Source organism: Protopterus annectens, chromosome 2.part2, assembly GCF_019279795.1.
Source record: "Protopterus annectens isolate FY-2018-M chromosome 2.part2, PAN1.0, whole genome shotgun sequence".
Lineage (NCBI taxonomy): Eukaryota > Metazoa > Chordata > Ceratodontiformes > Protopteridae > Protopterus > Protopterus annectens.
In genome coordinates this window covers 170,005,049-170,028,557 of record NC_056730.1, presented here as the reverse complement: position 1 = coordinate 170,028,557, position 23,509 = coordinate 170,005,049, and the positions used below count along the sequence as shown (strand labels likewise).

The 23,509-nt window shown below is 39.9% G+C and overlaps 1 protein-coding gene across 2 annotated transcripts in view; it reads left to right on the top strand.

The window, feature by feature from the left end:
* The window catches only part of LOC122795585 (gastrula zinc finger protein XlCGF57.1-like), a 184,118-nt gene extending 163,209 nt beyond the window's left edge, over window positions 1–20,909 (top strand). For both annotated transcript variants that reach the window (XM_044063835.1, XM_044063836.1), the window contains exon 4: window positions 19,068–20,909. In XM_044063835.1, the coding sequence (XP_043919770.1) occupies window positions 19,068–20,797 (1,730 nt within the window). In that variant the 3' untranslated portion in view covers window positions 20,798–20,909. The remainder of the gene's footprint in view (window positions 1–19,067) is intronic.
* The last annotated feature ends 2,600 nt before the right edge of the window (window positions 20,910–23,509 follow it).

Genomic DNA, 23,509 nt, shown 5'->3' with positions numbered 1-23,509 from the left:
GTAAGGTAGAAGTTAAACAAATAGAAGTTGGGAGTTTTGGATTATCTGCAAAGTGAAAGATTTAGTGAAGAAAATCCACACCATTTAGTGTCACAGTATGATTGAACAAGGAGTTCCAGCATAGGGTGAAACGGGTGGAATGGGAGGCATCTGAAGCCTTGTCACATGGTGATGTCCTGGAACCTTCTGTAGCAGACTGGTATAAAAGTTCATTTGAAGTTTCACAGTAAGGGTAGGAGGAGAGAACAGTGGCAGTTCTGATGCAGACGTTGTGGAGTGATGGGCCAATGAGTTCACATATGAAGACGTAGCAGCTGAAGCAGGGTGCATCTGAAGAGGGTATGTCATAAGAAGATGCTCTAGAACTTTTTGTAGAATACCCGCAGGACATGGAGAGCAAAGAAGGTGCCCTCCATCTACAAGAAAATAATTTAAGGGAAGAGCTGATCAATATAATACAGATGGATAGACGCACTGAGATCAATGAAAGAAATAGATTACAAAAAATAAATAAGACCCAAAATGTTAGAGGTTTGATAAAAGATATGAGCACAGTAATTAGGACTAGTAAGAAAATTTCTTGTGACATAAATAAAAAATAGTATGTATTACTGTGCAGCCAAATTAATAACAGTTAGTCTTACCACAAAAACATAGAGCAATAAGGGAAAGGAAGGGAAGAAATCAAATGCCACCATGGAAGCATCAAACCGAGAAAACTGTAAAGCAGTTAAGACAAGAAGTGTCACTCAAAGTCTAAACCAGCTTTACTAGAAGTAGTGAATATAGTAACAGAAATAAAACTGGAATTGGGATCTTTATAAAAGGGAAGAAGCAATCTACATAGGAAAAATGGGAATTGTGGGAACAATATATGCAGAGAAAGAATGAGGTTTAAAAGAAGGCAGGATAGATTAATAAGTGGTATATAATGTTTGCAACTACAGTGGTGTCTGTGATGCATAATGTCTGCAGCTAAAGTGGTGTCAGTGTTGTTTTTCATTTATTTAAATGTAAAATTGCCTATGTCATACGTGATAATTTGATAAAGATTTTTATTAAAAAAATAAAGAAGTATCACTATTGGAAAATTCAAAAGAAATACAAAAATTGGAAAAACAAATATCCTTAGAAAGATAGACGTGGTAAAAGTAACTCACAGTATCAAAACAGGCAAGGATCTGTCATGTAATTTTGTATATAATAAACTAATAATATCAGCACAGGCAGAAAAAAAATTTAGAACATATGCAGAAGGAAAAGTATCTTCTTCTTTCGGCTGCTCCCGTTAGGGGTCGCAACAACGGATCAACTGTTTCCATTTCTTCCTGTCCTCTGCATTGTGCTCTGTCACACCAACCACCTGCATGTCCTCTCTCACCACATCCATAAACCTTATCTTAGGCCTTCCTCTTTTCCTGTTACCTGGCAGCTTCATCCTTAGCATCTTTTTCCCTATATACCCTGCATCCTTCCTCAGCTGCGGTGGCGGTGCTGCGGTAGCGTTGTCACCTCACAGTAAGACATTGTTCTGTTCGATTCTCAGCTAAAGCGTCTTCTGTGTGGAGACATGCGTGAATGGGCATACCTTTGTTGAAGGTTGTGTCAGGCCTGGCAAGTCAGTACGTAAAAATCTACTGCCAATCATTAGCAGACCAGAGTTCTGCTGTGGCGACCCCTAACCGGGAAAAGCCGAAAGATACAACAACTCTGCATCCCTCCTCAGCACATGTCCAAACCAACGTAATCTTGCCTCTCTGACTTTGTCTCCAAGCCTTCCAACCTGGACTGATCCTCTAATATAGTTATTCCTAATCCTGTCCATCCTTGTCACACCCAGTGCAAATATTAACATCTTTAACTCTGCCACGTCAAGCTCTGACTCCTGCCTTTTTGTCAATGCCACTGTCTCCAACCCATATAACATAGCTGGTCTCACTACCCTCTTGTAGAACTTCCCTTTCACTCTTAACTGGTACTCGTCTGTCACAAATCACTCCTGACACTCTTCTCCACGCACTCTATTCTGCCTGTACTCTGTTCTTCACCTCTCTTCCACACTCACCATTACCTTGAACTGTTGATCCCAAGTACTTAAACTCATCCACCTTCGCCACCTCTACTCCCTGCATCCTCACCATTCATCTATCCTCCCTCTCATTCACACACATATATTCTGTCTTAGTCCTGCAGACCTTCATTCCTCCTCCCTCTCTAGAGCACATCTCCACCACTCCAGGGTCATCTCCACCTGTTCCCTACTCTCTCACTACAGATCACAATGTCATCTGCAAACATCATAGTCCATGGAGACTCCTGTCTGATCTCGTCTAAGTATAAAATAAGTAATTCAATTCATTGATGACCCAAAAAGTTTTATAGAGAACTGCAAAACAAAGCAAAAGAAATAGAAACACCACTAGAAAAAGAAGAAAATAGACACACTTTGGAAAAGTATTTATGAAGACCATGTGAAACGTAACAAAATGATGAATGGCCCAGATGTACTTAACGTTTGGCTAAAAGTATTAACATCTTTACACAAAAAATTTTAGCCTGAGTAAGAATTACTTGTATGATCATCCAGAATGGACACCAGTCTTGTTAGAAACTGGAAATAGCACTCTCATTAAGAATGAACCTGCAAGTCATCCTAAAAAACATAGACCAATAACTTGCCTTCCAAAGATATACAAGCTGCATACTGGAATTGATGCATATAGTTTATAGTCATTTTGAAGGGGAAAAAAAACTAAATTATGGCAATAGAGCAAAAGGGTAACAAAAGAAAGTCATATGGAACAAAAGATCATTTGTTGTTAAATAAAACCATAATAGAATTGTAAAAGGGAGGAATCAAAAAATATGGTTTGGATAGATTACAGAATACCATGTGACAGCATCCCACATTCACAGGTAGAGGAATGTTTACAGATGTGTAGAATACATCCAACATTGATCAATTACAGTACAACAACCGTGAATCAGTGGCAAACCACTTTGGAGTTATAACAAAGGGTAGCAGGGATAAAACTTCAAAGGGGGGATTTTTTTTTTCTTGTCCTTATCCCATTAAGCTGTTTACTTGATGTTTGCTCCTAGAAAATAACCTTGTTCACAGATTTTTCATCAACTTTTTGTGGATAAATTAAAACTCTATAGTTCATTAGATGAGTTGAAAGCACAACTGCAAGTGGTTAAAACTTTCCCAGATGATATTCTTATATCATTGGTCACGATAAATGTGCAAAAGCAATATTTAAAGCAGGAGAGCTGCAGCAGCAAGAGCATATCAACCTAGGACAAGAGTGTGATATGAAGGAACTTGAGCAGAAGGAAGTGTGAAAGTGTTTGAAAATTGATGAAGGATTCGCAATAAAAACATGAACAAATGCAAATAAAACTCAATAAAGGAATACTTCAGGAGACTTAATTTTAATACTGAAAACTGCCTTGGCATCTCGGAATGAAGTCCAAGCTATAAAGCAATTTGCAAATTGAAAATGTTTCATGCTTATTAATATACACTGATTTTATATTCCTCATTCTGAATGTGTTATGGGTCTTCTCAAAATTGATTACATGTATAGATCTGCAATCGTGCAACTGCGTATGCTGTCCTCACCATATCCAAAACGGCAAGTTTTAAAACATGAGGAGAATAAGTCTAAGATTCCGTCCGTTTAGTTTAACAGAAGTATATTGGTGTCAGGCGGGAATGGAACTCGAACCAGAAGTAGACAAAAATGAGATAGGAACTGAATGTGCCAAAAAAAAACAAAAGAAAGAATATAAGGTAAAGGATCAGTTGAGAAGGGAAGACACGTGGAAAAGGTATAAATACTGTGGCAAGTACAGAAAACTCTGGGAACAACCTTGATCAGGATCTGATGGAGGAATTTTTAAGGAAAGGTGAATTTAAACCAAAAGACGAAAGGTTAATATTGGCCACCCAGCATAGTGGACTTACATACATGTTGGTTTACAAAGTCCATTGAACATGTGGGAGAAACAGACAAATGCAGGTTATGCAAAACAGAGGTGGAAACAATTGCACATCTTATTGTTGGATGTGATACATTAATGGCAGAGAGGCTGTATACTGAAAGGCATAATAATGTGGTGAGATTGTTGCACTGAGGGTTGTACAAACATTACAATATTGAAGTAGCCGAGACAAAGCACTGTAGAGAATGATTAAGTTTATATCACATGGGATGACCCATTACCAGCAGTTCAAAAAATAGATGCAAGAAAACCAGATATATCCCAACTTATCTGTCCATGCTTCCTCTTTATACTCACCACACATTGTATCAAACCTATTTAATATTGCCTGTAGTCTTTATTCCAAATATAGACTGATTAACTGCACTTCAACTCAAACCAAACCAAAATTAAGGGCAAGAATCCTCTCCAAAAACAAGTATGCACAATTCCCCAGTATATTAAAATTTTTCTAGGAGGAGCTATGCACCCTAATCCTGGACCCCCCTGTCACAATGAATACAAAGATAATTCTCTCCCACATGCTTTTCTAACACAACAGCAGCCAGTCCCCAACTGTGGTGATCCAGATGTCCTTCAAGGATGCATCTGCAGTCCTAACATATGGGTTGTCCTGCCTCAGGCAGCCCTTCGGTCGGCCAGATTCCAAAGTCTGGGTCTGGCCTCGGCTGATGTCGCACTTCACCCGACGTCATAACTGCTGTTTATTGGGTATAAAGGCATCAGCCGACGCCATTTTCCTCAGTCTTTCTTGCCGCGCGGTGTCCGAAGCAGAAGCTGTTCGCAAGTGCCGGTCGGTCAGATCCAGAGATTTCTACTACCGAAGACTTCTAAAAAGCTAAGTACCCCGTTGGGGACTCTTTCTTGCCTCAGCCGATGTCAGACAAAGTAAATAATTGTTTAACTTGTGGGAAGCAAATACCTCATAAGGATTTCCACTCTTACTGCCTTCCTTGCTTTAGCCCAGACCACGACGTATCAGCTTGTCTAGCCTGTGCTTCCTTCAACCGACGGACACTTAGACGTCAGTCGGAGTTTGCAGAGGAGTTTTTTGGTCCCGCTTTTGCATACAAAATGCCGTCGGAGACTCCGACTTCTCAATTAGCTAAAAAGCGCAAGGAAAAGGACCGACATTCGCGGCCCGCGGTTTCGGCTGAAACCACAGTTAGGCCAACCGCGAATGTCTCGGTTTCAGCTGAAACCGAGCCCCCGGTTCTTCCTTCGGCCAAAAGCATGCTTCCGATAACCGAGGCCTCACAGAGCATGGCTGAATCTGCTACTGAATTTACTGCTACAGAAGCAGGCACCCAGGATTTATCAGACACTATTCCTTTAGACATAACTACCCCTGCACGTGGGGCGGCTAGACCCCCTGCTTCCATGTCTATCAAGGCTTTTGCCAGGGCTAAGGCAGCTAAATCTTCTAAGGCCTTGCCTGCCAGAACTCCTTCACATAGGCCTACCTCTAGTTCCCAAATACTCAGCCTGGCTGAGGATCTCATTTCATTGATCAGAGGATCCCAACCTCACCCAGACAGGGCCTCTCAGCCCCCTCCAGACAAGAGGCCTAGGACTGAACCCCTGGAACCTGTCTCTACAGATTATTCCTCGGATGACTCAGACCTTTCAGACCCTCACGAAGGCCCATATTCTCCTTATGAGGATTCTGTTGCAGAAGACTCCATTCCTTCTGCTTCTCCTCCTGAAGAATTTTCCTTTGGGGAAACCTTGCATGCTATGAGGGAACACTTCCAATGGCAGGGCCAGGATTTTTCAGATTCAAGGAAAAGGCTAAGGACTTTTTTACACTTACCACAGCATAGGCCTTTAGCCATTCCGCCAGTACTAACAGTTGTTGATGCATATAATGATGCCTGTACTGCTCCTGATTCTCTTCCTCCGGCCCCTGCCAAGCCAGACAGATATTACAGGGTTCCGGACACACACTACCATTTGTATAAGGCTCCTGTTGCAGACCCTGAAACCATTTCACAGGGCCCTAAAGGTGTGGCAGCTGCCTCTGCCAAAAACCCTCTTCCCTCTGAAAGGGAATCTAGAGCATTAGAGAGATGGGGTAAAAAGGTTTATACTTCTGCTACTCTTTCGGCCAGGGCCTTGAACTGTCAATTTCACATGATTCAGTACCAGGAATTTTTGTTAGACCAGTTAAGTAAAAAACTATCTTCTCCTGAACCTTTAGACCGCAAGTCCCTTCAGGATTTGGTACATAACTCTCAGCAGGTCAGTAACCATTTCTTAAAATGTGGCTATGATGCACTGGAGGCTTCCTTATCAGCTGTGACTGGAACAGTGATTTGAAGGCATGCCTGGTTAAAAGAACAATCCTTACCAGACCATGTTAAGTCAAAACTCCTAGATGCTCCCATGGAGAAACAAAGTTTGTTTGGCTCCCCTGCACAGGAGGTTCTAAAAAAGGTGGAAGAAAAAGCAAAATCTGTCCAAACAGTCAGGGATTTCTTACAGGTCCAACCTCCGAGGTTTAGCAGAAATTGGCCTTCGAAGAATTGGTCCTTTCCAGACAACTCCAGAGTGCAGAGAGGCAGAAATAGACGCCCAAGAGGCCGAGGTCAATCTAGGGGTGCCTACAGGGGACGTCAGTGGCAACCTACCAACCAGAGAAGTACTGCCACAGATTCAACTACGACCACTTCCACAGGGCAGACACAATGACTTGGCTCTAGTTCCGCCTACCAGGGAACAACTGGAAGCACCCTTGGGCGGAAAACTAGCCTTATTCTCCGACAACTGGCATTACATTACAGGAGACAAATGGACTTTACAAAACAATAGACAAGGGCTACAGGTTTCACTTCCATACTCTACCAAAAAAGAGAGGAATGCCAAACCTACCACTAAGCCAAAAAACAGACGCTCTAAGACAAATCAACAACTTACTAAGGATGAGAGCTATAGAAGAGGTGCCACCTATGGAGCAAGGCCAAGGATTTTACTCCAGGCTTTTCCTTGTACCAAGAAAAGAAAATCAATGGAGACCTATTCTAGATTTGTCCGCACTGAACACATACCTCATTGTTCCAAAATTCAAAATGCTGACCCTCCAGCAACTTCTTCCCATGCTGGGCAAGGAGTCTTGGCTGGTGACTCTAGATCTCAAGGAGGCATACCTGCACGTCCCTATACGACCAGATTGCAGAAGACACCTCAGATTTCTTGCAGGATCAGAGCATTATCAATTCTCAGCATTGCCTTTTGGCTTATCTACTGCCCAGAGTATTCACAAAATGCCTGGCATCAGTAATTGCTCATTGCAGACTTCAGGGAATTCAGATTTACCCATACCTGGACGACTGCCTAATACAAGCGGACAACAAGGCAAAGTTAACAAAAGATTTGGAAAATGTCATACAACTGTTGCAAGCCTTGGGATACACAGTCAACATGCAAAAGTCAAGACTAGTACCACCCCAAAGGATAACATTCTTGGGTGCAGAATTAGACACATCAACTCAGATGGCTTTTCTCACAGAAGAAAAACAAAAGCAACTACCAGTCTACTTCATGGCATTAACAACACAAACTCAGCTTACTGCAAGGAAAGTCCTGCAAGCCCTGGGCTACATGGCATCCTGCATAATATTGGTTCCGCATGCCAGGCTGCATATGAGAAAGCTACAATGGTATCTAAGGAATGTATGGTCTCAACACAAGCACAGTCTAGAAGCCCAGATTCCAATAATTCCATGCCTGAAACAAGAATTCCTGTGGTGGGCTCAGGCCTGTCAGTTGAACAGAGGCTTGCCTTTCCACAAACCACATCCAAGCCAGACCATCACCACGGACGCCTCAGACCTAGGATGGGGGCACACATGGTGGACAAGTGTATACAAGGCCTATGGACCCAAGACCAGCTGAATCTACACATAAATCTAAAGGAGATGCTGGCAGTGAAACATGCGATCCAGGCATTCAGACCACTCCTTCAACAGGGTCATCTGCTGATAAGGACGGACAATACCACAGTCATGTGGTACATCAACAAACAGGGAGGTACACATTCATATCCTCTATGCCGGATGGCAATGGACCTGTGGAATGTGGCCCTGAACCTCAACATTCAACTTCAGGCCAGATTTGTACCAGGAAAAGAAAATTCTCTAGCAGACACCTTAAGCAGAACTACCACGGATGCTCACGAATGGATGCTGCATCCAGATATCTTCAAAGCCATACCAAAGAAATGGGGACTACCACAGATAGACCTGTTCGCCTCCCCACACAATCACCAATTGAAGAAATTCTGCACAAGAGCATACCACCCACTTGCTTGGAGGGTGGACTCCCTTTCCTTCAGCTGGAAAAACCTGACAGCATATGCATTCCCACCTCTTCCCTTGATGTACAAAGTTCTACTGAAGATCAGAGAGGATCAGCCAAGGGTAATTCTGATAGCTCCAGACTGGCCGAGGCAACATTGGTACCCGCTTCTGAGAAGCATGTCCCGGACACACGCATGTCATCTACCTCTATGTCCCTTACTACTAACACAGGACAACTACAAGATCCTACATCCAAACTTGAAAACACTGCAGCTAGCTACTTGGAATATTGCATAAAACAAAATAACCCAGGTTTATCTCGGAGGGTTAAGGACATTATCCTGGAGGCACGCAGACCCTCCACAAGGAAGACTTATTCAGCCAAGTGGAAAAGATACCTTATTTGGAGTGCAGCAAAGGGAGAAAATATCTCATTGGCAAACATAGCACACATCCTGGAATATTTAGCAGAGCTGTTCCACAATGGCCTGTCTTACTCCTCCATTAAGATTCATGCATCAGCAATTTCAGCAGAATACAACATGGATCCTCCTGTCTTCTCTTATCCTCTACTCAGGCAGTTCTTGAGAGGAATCAAAAATGTAAAGCCTCCAAGGAAAACCACCTTTACCTACATGGGATCTCAACTTTGTGCTGGAAAAGTTAACACTTCCCCCTTTTGAACCAGCAGCAACAGCAGAATTACAATTCTTGTCTTGGAAAACTGCTTTCCTGCTAGCAATTACTTCAGCAAGAAGGGTATCTGAGTTACAGGCATTAATGGCAGTACAACCCTTCCTTATCTTCCATCAGGACAGAGTCTCTCTGAGAACTAACCCTACCTTTATGCCAAAAGTGGTCTCCAGAGTATCATTGAACCAAGCGATTAATTTACCTACATTCTTCCGCAACCCACAGAACAGGGGGGAAAGACTGCTACATACCTTGGATGTGCACAGACAATTACGCTACTATCTGGACAGAACTAAGACCAGCAGAAAAACTGACCAGCTTCTGGTAGCATATGCAACAGGAATGCAAGGAAAAGCAATTTCAAAACAGACAATCTCAAAATGGATAGGAAATTGCATTCGATTTTGCTACTCTTTTCATGGAAAGACAACTGATAATATCAGACCTCATTCCACAAGAGCTACAGCCACCACTACAGCTTTCCTACGAGGAGTGGCTACCAAAGACATTTTAGAAGCTTGCTACTTGGAGCTCCGTGCATACATTTGCCAAGCATTACAATATTCCCTTATACTCTAGATCCCGAGCAGGTTTTGCAACTGCTGTTTTGCAAGGGATCTTAACTACACCATCTTTATCTTAGTGCCTCCTCCCCCAGTTTGGCTATGGTATTCTACCCATATGTTAGGACTGCAGATGCATCCTTGAAGGACATAGTACAGTTTTGTACCTACCATAAATGTAGATGTCCGATAGGTATGCATCTGCAGTCAGGATTACCCACCCTCCTTCCCCTCTGTGGTATTCCTAGGGTATTTACCCCTCTTTTAGCTAGCTGGGGGAATCTATTATGGTGTATTTGTTTGTATATATGTATATATATATATATTTTTATATTGTTTGCTCTCTACTGTTTGGAATTATTTGCATTTATCCAAATTTAGCCTTACTAGAGGGCACCTGGCATCTGGGGCAAGAAACACTGAGGAAAATGGCATCGGCTGATGCCTTTATACCCAATAAACAGCAGTTATGACATCGGGTGAAGTGTGACATCAGCCGAGGCCAGACCCAGACTTTGGAATCCGGCCGACCGAAGGGCTGCCTGAGGCAGGACAACCCATATGTTAGGACTGCAGATGCATACCTATCGGACATCTACATTTATGGTAGGTACAAAACTGTACTTTTTTGCTGCAATAAATGTTAGAAGTAAAATAAATAAAACAGCAGAACTACATGCCTGGATTACCCAACATAAGCCTGATGTTCTTGCTGTGACTGAAACTGGGCTTAAACCCAGCATACATGACTCTAAAGCTATACCTTCTGGCTACAATATCCTGCATAATGAACATGTAAAGAAGAAAGGTGGTACTGCTATGCTTTAATGTTTCCCAACACGTACTACATTTACCCTTATAGCAAACCAATTCCAAATTTCAATTCAGCAGAGCTTGTTATTGCTTTTCTCAAAATAAAAAAATGTAAACAAGTATGTATTACTCTTTTACATCCCTCCAAGTAACAATATAGCTATACTGGAAGATATCCTCCATTGGATATGCATAACATTTCCAGAAGAAAAAAATAGTATTAGGTGATGTAAATGTCAGTTGTTTAGGCATAAACTCTAGCTCCCCTGCATTTAGCATGAACTTATATTTATTTATTTTATTTATTTATTGCATACTAATAGTCCCACACTGTAGCAAGACCTCAAATTCCCTATTAGACTGGATCCTAGTATCATATCCTAGCAAATACTCCACCACAGGTACAGTGTCAGACTGTCTCAGTGATCATCTCCCAGTGTAAACGACCAGACATCTCACACAACCAGTTAAACAGCATGTTTGTAAAATAACTTGCAGCCTTTCCAAGTTTAACCCAGAAATGTTCATTACTGCGCTGTCTTTTATTAACTATACATTATAAGTAAAACTTAAAAAACTAAAAAAAAAAAAAAATTAAAGTAAAACTTAAAACTGAAGTTATCCTAAATAGCCTTGCACCTCCTACAAGGAAGAGACTAAAAATAAATAATGCAATTTGGCTATCCAAAAAAAGTAGAATGCTAATGCAGGATAGAGAAGAAGCTTGAAAAGAATGGCAAAAATATAAAACACCTCAGTATCTTGAAAACATCAGAATGCTTCATGGTACTAAAAAGCAAGTAAATGAGGGCAAAAAAGAAATATACTATAATAACGTTCAGAATAATACTAAACACAACCCTAGACAATTTTGGGCATCCATTAAAGAAATCTTACATCCTGGCCAAAAATTCATCCCAAACCCCCCTACCAGTAACTCACCACTCGAAACTGCAATACAGTTCAGCTCTTATTGTATAGATATTATAGCATCTCTAACCAAGGATTTCTCAGTATATAATCCCAACACTGTCCAACAGCCATATATCCCCATATCTGTTTTCACTTTCATACCTGTACCCACATCCTAAACAAACTTAAATATTGCGTATTTTCAGCTGATGAACTTCCAAGCAAGTACCTAAAAATAGTAGCCAATAGCATTGCCTATCTTGTCTTAATCCTTATAAATAGGTGATTCCAGGAGTCTCACATTCCATCTCTTTGGAAAAAAATCACATATTCTCTCTATGCTGAAAAGAGGAAATTCGTCAGACATTAATAACTTTAGACCTATAGCAATCTTATCTCCCCTTGCCAAAATTCCTGAAAAATGTGTTTAAAAACAATTGGTAAACTATGTCCTGCAGCAAGAACTTCTGTCCCCTGCACTACATGGCTTCTGTCCTTCCCATAGTACTAGCACTGCTTATCTAACCTATATAGATACTGTCAGTAAGGCTAGAGATAACGATCAACTTGTCTCTTCCTTACTTCAAGAATTGTCTGAAGCCTTTGACACAGTTTGTCACAGCAAACGTCTACTTCCAATGTCCTCACTAGATCTTTCTCAGCTCACCCTTCTGTGATTCAAAAGCTACCTGTCCAGTACTTAACAGTCACTAAAATGGCACTCCACACTGTCTCCTTACCTCCCGGTCACCACCAGTGTACCTCACGGCTCTATCCTTGGTTCCTTCCTGTTTAACATTTTCACCAACACCCTCTTTACATCAATTCCACACAACAGGCCACTCTAATACAATACACAGATGATCCCACTCTCATTTGTGCATCTGACAACATAGTACACCTCCAAAACATTAGTCGGGAAACTTTTAACAGCCACTGGAACATGCCTTTATAACTCGCAACTCGTGCTCAACTTAAAAAAGACAAAACTACTGCTGTTTTTCCTCAAATCCCTCTCTCATGAAAAAAAAAAAATTTAAAGTCCTCTGTCTTTATAATACAACCATTGAAGTCACGTCTCATAGCAAATTATCAGGAATGATAGTGGATTACAATCTTACATTTGACCTGCATATACAAAATTGCAAAAGAAAAATGGGTTCACTATAGAATCCCGAAATACTGAAATCTCAAATTTCAGTATTTTGAAATTCTATAGCCAAAACCTTTAAATACCGAAACCCCATAACCGTGAACCTACAGTGCAAATACACCACCCCCACAATCAAACAATCCTACACTGCGCCCCCCACACTCCCCTAATTATATATATATATATATATATATATATATATATATATATATATATACACTAACTCCAAAATCACACACACAAACGTAACTTGCACACATTTCACAGCCCCTTGCACACACACACACACACACACACATATCGCATCCAAAACATACACTAACATGCACTAAAGCCCTTAACCAACACACTCATACGTACTTACCTACACTTGCACCTATGCATTCACACACCACAACACCAGAAGCTCCGAACTTCAGTATTTTGATTTCGCACTTTTGATGTTTCAGAATTTCAGAACTTCAGTATTATAATTTCAAAATACTGAAAGTCGGGATTTCAGTATTTCGAAATTATAAAGGGAACCCAAGAAAAACTCGTCAAAAACTAGGGATTCTTTATAGAGCAAATACTTTCTCACTGACGCAACTAAAACTACACTTGCCACTACTTATCTCCTCTCCACACATTTTTATGGTGCTCCCATCCTCTCTAACCTCCAGGCTTCACAAAAATGAAAATTTGAACAGTGTTATAACAAAGTTGCTAAATTTGCAGCAAATGCCCCTTTCAGAACCCATCACTGTACAACAATAAAAACCTAAATTGGTTAGAACTGCCTCATCAGCTAACATATACACAACTTCTTACCATCTATAAAATTATCCAGCATCCATCTGCTTGCCTGTCCAGCACTAAAAAACATTCTACATAACTATGTTTCCAGTTGGACATTGCAATTCAGTGACCAAAAACTCCTGTCTACAAACTCGTCAAATGTACTGGGCACTGTCTATACTTGTACAAGGTTGCTGAGGCCTAAGACTCCTTACCTGTATCCATCAGGTCAGTACCTTCCCTTCCATATTTGAAAACCACTCTGAAAGACTTCTTATATAAAATCTCTCTCTGTTCTTGCTCAAAACCAGATGAACTATATCCCTAAATGTGAACAAGTACAGTTTCATTCCTTATAACTCCTTACTCTCCCTTCTTCACTTGCTTCCTTACTTATATTCTTTTCCTTGACTCTCTCTCTCACTGTACCATAAGCCTGTTTTTTCCCTCACTTCATGTTGCAATTCCAGTTTGTATTTGTCTACAAACTAAAATTTCTCTAAAAATTAAATGATTGTCATACAACTTGTAGCAATTCTTAACCAATGTTTAAATAATTAAAAACTTTTCCTTCCAAAAAAATGATTCATCTTAAATCCTTCTTCTCTATTACCTCACATAACAATATTACCATCACACCTGAATCCTATACTAAATTACTTGGTGTAACTATCGATGACAAACTAAAGTTCAACATGCATATCAATCAGTGTATAAAGAAAACCAACCAAAAACTTGAACTTCTGTACCATAATCATAAACTACTCTCAGAAACCACCAAACCCTCCCTTGCTATATATCTCCTCTTGCCCTGTCTTCTGTATGCAGCTCAAGTACTCGCTAACCATCAGTCATTTTTCCTCTCCAAATTAGAACAAACCTACCACAAAAAAGCTAGATTTGCCTTCAGTCGACCATGTAAATCACACCACTGCCTCGCTCTTAAGTCTTTACTTTGGCCTGAATTCCAAAAACAACAACAAATTCCACAGTTACATATTACACACACTATACTCTATAACCTTACTTCCTGTCCCTCCATCTCAAACCTAGTATCACTCTGTATACTCCGAGAGGCGCACCTGTCCCTCCAACATGATTTCTTCATGTCACAGAGGAGGTTTAGATACCTAGAATGGGTAATTCTCTTCCTATTTGTTTTGCAACTGCGTAGCAGATCCATCAGAGCTGGACTGGAGAATGTCTTTTAGGTAAGGCATAGATTACTGTTCTGTAGTCTGTAGGAGACCAGAGTACAGGGCACTGATGTGGTCCACCTAGGATGTATTATTCACACCCTGTGTTCTTTTAGTGAGGAATCTCTGGCTCCTCCAGATGTTGCAGATGCCTGGTCAGGTACATGCCAAAGGGATCTTAGACCTAGATGCCATGCCCTTAGTTATAAGTTGTACCATGTAGAAGGTTTTTCTCACTACCATGGACTAATGGTGATCAAAGTTCAGGTTACTGTCAACCTGAGTTCCCAAGTCCCTTACCACTAGGTCTACTCTTAGGAGAATGTCATCAGTGTTGTAATATGCAGGGGTGTTTGTCTTCCCAAAGGGTATACTATGCATTTTGTTTTCCTTGAGTTTTAGACCATGGTTCTGGCATCAGTTATTTATCCTCCTGGTGGATATCAACATCTTTGGGGGATTCAGTGATTGCACACAACTTGCACTCAGCAGATTTGGTCAGCCAGTGGCCCCTTACATTTGCCTAGATTTCAGAGAAGTATATTCCAAACAGGATATGTCCCAGTACCAAGCCCTGGGGGACACCACTAGTAACAGGCCTCTTGGTGGAGATGGATTCCCCCACCCTAACTTTACGTGTCCCATCTGTGAGCCATTTGGCTATCCATTGGGTGACATAGGGATTAATGCTTGGCTAGGCCACTTCTATGACTCTAATGACCTTCTCAAAGAAGTCCACCAAATTTAGTAGGCATAACTTGTCCTTGATGAAACCAGACTAGGATGGGTCCACAGTTTTGAAGATTTCCTATCTCTATTCATCTTTCCATGGCCTTGCATATAAGACAAGTCAAACGTATGGGTCTGTAGTTCCCTGGGTCTGTTGATGGTATACCTTTGTGTAGAGTGATGACCATTGCAGTCCTTTATTCCCTAGGGATGAAGCACGTCTGGAGGCTGTGTTGAACAGAAATTCTAGTGGCCTGAGAGGTTGTGTTTTAAGCTGTTAGGAGGCATCCTGGTATATTATCAGGACCCACTGATGCAGCGTTTGTAGCTCTGGAGAGTGCAGTGAGGACCTACTCTTTAGTGATAGCTGAGGGAGAAGGGGGTATTTCCTTGGGGGGGACTGGGGTGATAATGGTGAATTTGGAGGTAAATTTATTGACCAGCAAATTTGCTGTATACCCCAGATAAGTATAGGAAGTTTCATTTACTGTTAGTTCAGCACACTGTTGGTTGTTCCCTCTAAGGTTGCATATATAACTGAAAAATGCCTTATGGGTATCCTTAGACTGGGAGGCTATTTTCTGCATCAAAATTGGCTTTGGTGGACTTGATTAGTCCCCTGAGTTGCTTGTTGAAACTGATGGAGTTTGTCATTTGGGCATAGCCATTCTTGTTTTTAGACAGGATTTTCTTTCTTCTGTTGAACAGCCTATGTATACTGGGGTCTACAATGCTTTTGAAGTTTGCCCTGAGTTTATTTTGGTTTGGTACTGCTGCTTCTCTGCATTTATTTACATGCTTGTATAGGATTTCTGTAATCACTCGTCCATAGGCCACAATGTTCTCTAAATTTGGGGGTCTTGGAATTTAGCTATGCTATTGCTTAATAGGAAGGTAGTTAGCCTTGGAAAAGTTCTTAAAGTTTCTGTGGATTGCTAGGTGTTCAGCATTTATATTTATTTCGAGGGTGACTAGTTTGTGATCTGATCTTATCTCACCAGTGAGGACATTAAATAAGGGGGGGGGTGCAATACTTCCTCATATTTGAGAGTATCAGATCCAGGGTAGTTGCACCCTAGGTAGGTGTGCAGACTAGTTGTTCCAGGGTGTTTGCATTGACAAAATCCAGGGATCTTTGAGCCTGTATATTAGTGGTTATGTATGTGTCCTAGTTTATGGCAGGATAGTTGAAATCACTCATGAATATGGTGTTGGGCAATACTGTGAGCGACTCCAGTACATTCAGGTATGTGGTATGGTTGTGTCTCACTTTTTGAACTAGAAGAAACTTAGTCATCCTTTGACTTCCTATTTCTTCACAAAACCAGTGGTTTTACAATACCTACAGTGGATATAAAATGTGTACACACTCCTGTTAAAATGTCAGGTTTTTGCGATGTATAATAATGAAACCACAATAAACCATTTCAAAACTTTTCACACCTTTAATTTGACCTATAACCTGTACAATTCAATTGAAAAACAAACAAATCTGTTAGGGGAAAAATATAAAGAATTAAAAAACGTACAATAAGGTGGTTGCATAAGTGTGCACACCTTTAAACTAATACTTTGTTAAAGCACCTTTTGATTTAATTACAGCAGTCAGTCTTCTTGGGTACACACCTGCTATCAATTAAAGAGACTCTGATTAAGCCCAAATAAAGTTCAGCTGTCCTAGTGGGATTTTCCTGACGTACTCAGTTGCCTGCTTCAGCCAAAGCCATGGTTTGCAGAGAGCTTACAAAGCATCAAATGGATCTCATTGTTTAAAGGTGTCAGTCAGGAGAAGGGTACAAAAAATTTCCACAGCACTGGATATACCATGGAACACAGTGAAAACAGTCATCAAAAAGTGGAGAAAATACGGGACAACAGTGACGTTGCAAAGAACTGGTCGTCCCTCCAAAAGTAATGAAAAGATAAGATGAAAACTGGTCAGGGAGGCTGCCAAGAGAACTAGAGCAACACTGAAGGAGCTGTAGGAATTTCTGGCAAGTACTGGTTGTGTACTACATGTGACAACAATCTCCCTTATTCCCCATATGTCTGAACTGTGGGATAGGGTTGCAAGACTGAAGCCTTTTCTTACACAGAAAAACATCCAGGCCCGGCTAAAATTGGCAAAACAATACATAGTTTCCCAAAAGCATGTGGGAAAATGTGTTATGGTCTGATGAGACCAAGGTTGAACTTTTTGGCCACAATTCCAAAAGGTATGTTTGGCACAAAAACAACACTTTGCATCACCAAACGAACACCATCCCCACAGTGAAGCATGGTGGTGGTAGTATCGTGCTTTAGGGTTTATTTTCTTCAGCTGGAACTCTGGCTTTAGTCAAGGTGGAGGGAATTATGAACAGTTCCAAATACTGGTCACTTTTGGTCCAAAACCTTCAGGCGTCTGCTAGAAAGGTGAAGATGAAGAGGAATTTCACCTTTCAGTTCGACAATGACCCCAAGCATACATCCAAATCAACAAAAGAATGGCTTCACCAAAAGAAAATTAAAGTTTTGGAATGGCCCAGCCAGTGCCCGGACCCAAATCCAATAGAAAATCTGTGGGGTGACCTGAAGAGGGCTGTGCACAAGAGATGCCCTCACAATCTGACAGATTTGGAGCACTTTTGCAAGGAAGAGTGGGCAAATATTGTCAAGTCAAGATGTGCCATGCTGATACTCCTACCCAGGAAGACTGAATGCTGTAATTAAATCAAAGGGTGCTTCAACAAAGTATTAGTTTAAGGGTGTGCACACTTATGCAACCAATGTATTGTACTTTTTTTATATATATATTTTTTCCCCTAACAGATTTGTTTTTCAATTGAATTGTACAGGTTAAAGGTCACATTAAAGGTGGGAAAAGTTTTGAAATGATTTATTATGGTTTCATTTTTTTCTATCACAAAAACCTGGCATTTTAACAGGGTTATGTACACTTTTTATATCCACTGTATACGAAGGACATAAATTTGCACCAACAAATAAACAAGACGTGCTGGAGGGATAAGTTACCAGCCTAATTTATTCCAGCCTATGAAATAAGTTACCACTACAGGTCAAACAAAGTACTGCTTTGGCTTCAAGGCCAGTGTTAATGATTGGATGGAATTGGATGGGAAGACAAATATTTACACCAGGATTATCATGTACTGTACATCCCTGATTTATTTGGGTAGTGGGCACTTTTTTAAGTGCTCTTAAAGGGAGATAAGAACTTTTATGTGTTTCTTCTTAAAGTTATAAATTGCTAGGCCTATTATGGTCCCTATGATTGCTTGACTAGTTGGAGTTTGCATTGCTTGTGATTGAAAATAGAGATGCAGTGACTATGAGCATGAAATATGTCATGCTATTTATTTTCAGTTTGACTTCCCTAAACAAATTGTATAATTTTACAGTCTGCCATAAGGTGAGCTTTAGCATCCCTCTTTCCTTTATAATAACAACTCCTGTTAGCTAACTTTCTGAAGTATGAATGTATGAATGCGTGTTGGAGTTCAGCAATTTGCTGATGGTAATAGAGCCATAGATCTTATTTAAAAAAAACTTTGCAGGTTTATTAACTATGGTTTTATTACCGTAATAATATGGTTTGGTAGGGGGTTAAAATGTTTTTGAGGATCAATGATCATTGAAAAATGATCCAGCTAAAATTCATAGAAATATATGCTTAATGCACAATGGAATATATGACAAATAGAATTATTTAAATTGATGCAAACTGTAAACATTTGTTTCATAGCTGCAGATAATTGTGTAATGTTCATAACAGAATAAACAGTGAGTGGATGCTGTTGAGAATATAATAGTGTTTAAGGTTTGATCCTAAATTTATTTAGCTGCAAAATTGTCTCTCTCAGAAAATACATTTGTAGCAGAGTGTAGTAAAATGCTAACTGTCTTTTTTCTTGCCTTTATTTAGTCACCAGAAGTATAGAATCTGGAAATCTACACAAGCAGTTATTATTTGGAAAGTATCTAAAGTGTGATAAAACAGCAACACCTCGTAATTGTCATCAGTCTAAGGGAAAATGTAAAGACTGGCATCTCTTTCACATGGCTGCCCATTTACATGAGAGAGAGAAATTAAAATGCAGTAATAGTTGTCAGATTCATAACTTCTCAATTAAACAAGATTTTCAACAACCAAGCCATTCTGAAAAAGAATTTTGCTCAAGTACTGACTGTAACAAGCATTTCCAGTTACATGAAAATGTCATAAAACGTCATTGTTCTCCACAAAGTGAAAGCCCATACAAATGTTTTGAGTGTAATGAGAGTTTTGTGTTGTTGAGTAACTTCATAAAACATCAGCAGACTTGTGCTGGAGAAAGTCCATTTAAAGGCTCTGAATATGACAAGAGTTTAGAAGAGCAGAATTTCTTTGCAAAGCATCACCAAAGTCACCATGGAGCAAGAACATATGAATGTAGTGAATGTGACAAAAGTTTTACTCAACTTTCAAACCTAAAATCCCATTTAAGATGCCACACTGGAGAAAGGCCATATATTTGCACTGAATGTGATAAGGGATTTTCACATAAGCATATTCTAGTAAATCATAAGCGAATTCACTCCGGAGAGAGACCATTTAATTGTACTGAATGTGGCAAAAGTTTTACTCGACTGTCAATACTCAAGTCGCACCTACAAATTCATGCTAAAGGTAAGCAGTATAAACATACTGAATGTAACATGAAATTTTCAGAAGAGACACTTAAGTACTCTTTGCATTTTCAGAATGTTAAGAATGCTGATAATTGTAAAAGCAGAGTTAGTCAGCTATCATTTCTGCAGACTCCTGTCCAGAACCACATTGACACAAAATCGTATTCATTAACAAAATGTGAGAATACTTCTGTAATGAAACATGCTAAAGCCTTAATTTTTCCCAGCCCTGAGGAAAAGTCTTACACATGTAATGAATGCAACAAGAGTTTTACACGATTGTCAAACCTGAAATCCCATCTACGGAGTCACACAGGAGAAAGACCTTACAAATGTACTGATTGTGACAAAGGATTTACGCATAAACACATCTTAATAAATCATCAAAGAATTCATTCTGGAGAAAGACCATTTAAATGTATTCAGTGTGATAAAAGTTTTACTCGACTTTCAATTCTTAAATCTCATCTGCAAGGGCACATTGAAGGGAAGCCAAGTAAGTGCAATAAAAATGATAATTTTATTCAGTTTGACCATCTCAGAATATACCCAGAGAATCAAGTTAAGGAGAAACCGTACAAGTGTTTTATATGTGACAAGAGTTTTACTCAATTGTCAAACCTGAAGTCCCACATGCGAAGTCATACTGGTGAGAGACCATATAGCTGTAATGAATGTGGCAAAAGATTTACACACAAACACATCCTAGTAAACCACATGCGAATTCATTCCGGTGAGAGACCTTTTAAATGTACAGAATGTGACAAAAGTTTCACAAGGCTGTCAATTCTCAAATCTCATCATCAGCAGACCCATATTAATGAAACACTGAGATGGAGTGATGAAAGTGATGAATGTTTTGGAGAACCAGTGGTAACATTAGTAAACAATCGGAAGCTTTTCTTCCACTCAGAGGTTGAGGTCTTGTCTCGTGCTGCGGACTCTGCTGTCACAGACACTCAGCAGAGTGAAATTACTGCATAGTGTCTGGGAGAAGAAAAATGACTGAAGTTACTCATGCACTTTTTCTGTATTTAAAGGAATTGTTTAAAATAAGTTTTTATTGTGAAACAAAACTGTCCTATAATTTGCAAAACTTGTCTGGAGTTTTATTACTAGACCATAAGTCCATTAGAGGAGCTGTGGTGTACAAATCATTAAAGTGTTTGGGAAGGAGGAGCAGACCCCTTTACTGTTCTGCTTAGAAAAACATACTGGATTCTTCTGTCATGTTAGCAGATTTGTCTATCTGTCCATTGTTGACCTGGTGAGTCCCCTGGGTTTGTAGCTTGTTTTCAGTGGAGAGCCAAAATGGTATTTATACTATTAGGGGAAATTTGGTCAGGGCATCAGTGAACACCCCCTGCTGTTCTGTGTAGGTTGTGGGATCTTTTACATCCACCTGAGCTGCCAAGAACAAGCAGATGGCACTGCTGTAATTGACAATGAAAAAAATGATCTTAATGCCGCATTCAGAAGTGTTACTGGCAACATTTTATCATTTGTAGGCAAGGAAAATGTGGGGAAATGTAAGGGAAGCTCAGGATAGCTTTAAAAAGATGTAGGTAGATAGTAAGGGAAAAGGTAGATCAGCCAGAAATACCTGAATCCTCAGAGTAGAAGAATATACTGACAAGAGCCTAAGGAGCTAAAAGGAGGCACACATCTTAGTGGTTACAGTGTAGCAGCAAAATGTGTACACTAAGCTTGATCAATACTAAAATATAATATGTTTTTGTCAGATATTTTATTAGTTTTCTAATAAAAACACTTGAAAAAATAGTTGAATTTTACTTTATTTGTTTGTTGAGCTGGCAAGTCCCACTAGACCCATAAGCTACTGATAACAATACATATCAGTTTACAATAAGAGTATGTATAATAAATTAAGAGGGTAACTAACTTAGACTTAGAAAATTCAGTAGTATATGTGTTAGGTCCAGGATCTTTATAGTTTTTCACAGAGCTGATAGCATTAACAATATGTTTAAATGGTGCTGTAACATCCAGAAACATGTGACCAACAAAGCAGTTAATGTGATTGTAAAATTAGTAGTTCAATAATCAAGATTCCAAAACCTTTTACCAAAGGAGTTAAACATAGGACTGTTATGTTGTATTATTTTACTGTCTACTTTTAATGCTGAGATAACTTTTCTGGGCTTTTGGGCATGTTATTGCCTAGCTAGATACCTAGAGGGAAGTTGACTGTTTTGTGAACTCTGGGTCTAGCATCATAATAGGAAAGGTGGGAATTCAGGCTAGCCTTAAATTTTGGCTGTAGTGATTTATTGTATTGCTCCATCCTGCTGTAAAGTTAAATATTTTTTCTAGAATTTTATTTTGGTTGAATAGTTCCCTCTCTCAGTAATTTCTGTTAGAAAAAGAGAGCTTGAATAATCCGTGTCCTCAGTTTTTGCCTTGAAAGCTGTCGATTGAATGTCTTTATTAATTCAGTGAGTAGACAGATTTTCTAGGACCTTGTATAACTACCAATGACAGTTCTAACTTGTGGCTTTCATAGCAGATTAGGGTTCAGTGTCAAGGTCTATCCTTGTCATGGGAGAGAAAGGAAATCCACTAAATGGAGTTTGTTTTCTCGAACGAGCTGATAGGAATTGTTGTTCAATTATGTAGTCTTTAACCGTTGAGGAAGAGCATTAGAGACTGAAGAAATTTGTCCTGGACCTGGATTTTTCGCATAGAGGAAATAATGAAACTCTGTGTGACACTGGGTATAAGAATCTGAAGGGTTTGATTAGATCAATGTCTCTCTGATTTCAGTGACATTTTATAGACAGTAGTAACTAGTTGGGATTGAGATTTCCTCTCCAATTGGTCATTCAGAGTGGCATTCCAGTTACCATCAATAATTAAATAATCATTAAAGCTAAAAATAAAATAAGGATTACAACAGTTCTAAGTTGTTATGACTGGGAATATAGATTCTAAGCAGTAAAATTGGTTTACTGTGGGTAATGTAAATGAAGATAAACATATTATCTACCTGTCCTGTCAATGCATGAATTGCCCACTTGCACGAATCTAGATTTCTCGATTAATATAATTAGTGGTCACCTGCTGCGATATAAGGTGAATTCGAACCTGAATATAAAATATGGGATTGTCTCCCTTAAAAATGAATACTGACTAATCTTGAGAGCCACCATTACTGAGGCTAAAGGGATCCAGCTAATGTACTCGGATCTGTGGCACAGCATCAAAGAACTTTTGATATCCTGCATCTCTCCCTGGCTGCTGTGTTGTCCCTGGCCCACCGGATGATTGCAATCTCTCAACCTCCTTCCTTCATTTTATGACCGAGAACCTACCTGCCTGGTCAAAAGGGACCCCCTGCTAGTAAACCCAGCTATCTGAGCTGCTCTCTGAAGATAATCCTGTCAAACTCTCCAAGTCCCTCTTACAAAAGGACTCAAGGAAGTACGTGTATTTACAATCCTCGGTGTAATGAACTGTTTTATCACCTGTTCTGGTTTGTGTACAAAAGGCCCTCTCCCAAGCTAGGCATCCAGCAGCCAGGCCCTGCTCTCCCCTATAAATAAATCACTCCACTCCGTTGTTACTAAACACTACCTTACTCATTTCTTACTTTTGTACCTTCCCTACCAACTCAAATTTCTAGCTTTGTCCACTAGGTGGCGACCTTTACTTGCTTGTCTTATCTTCCCCCTCACT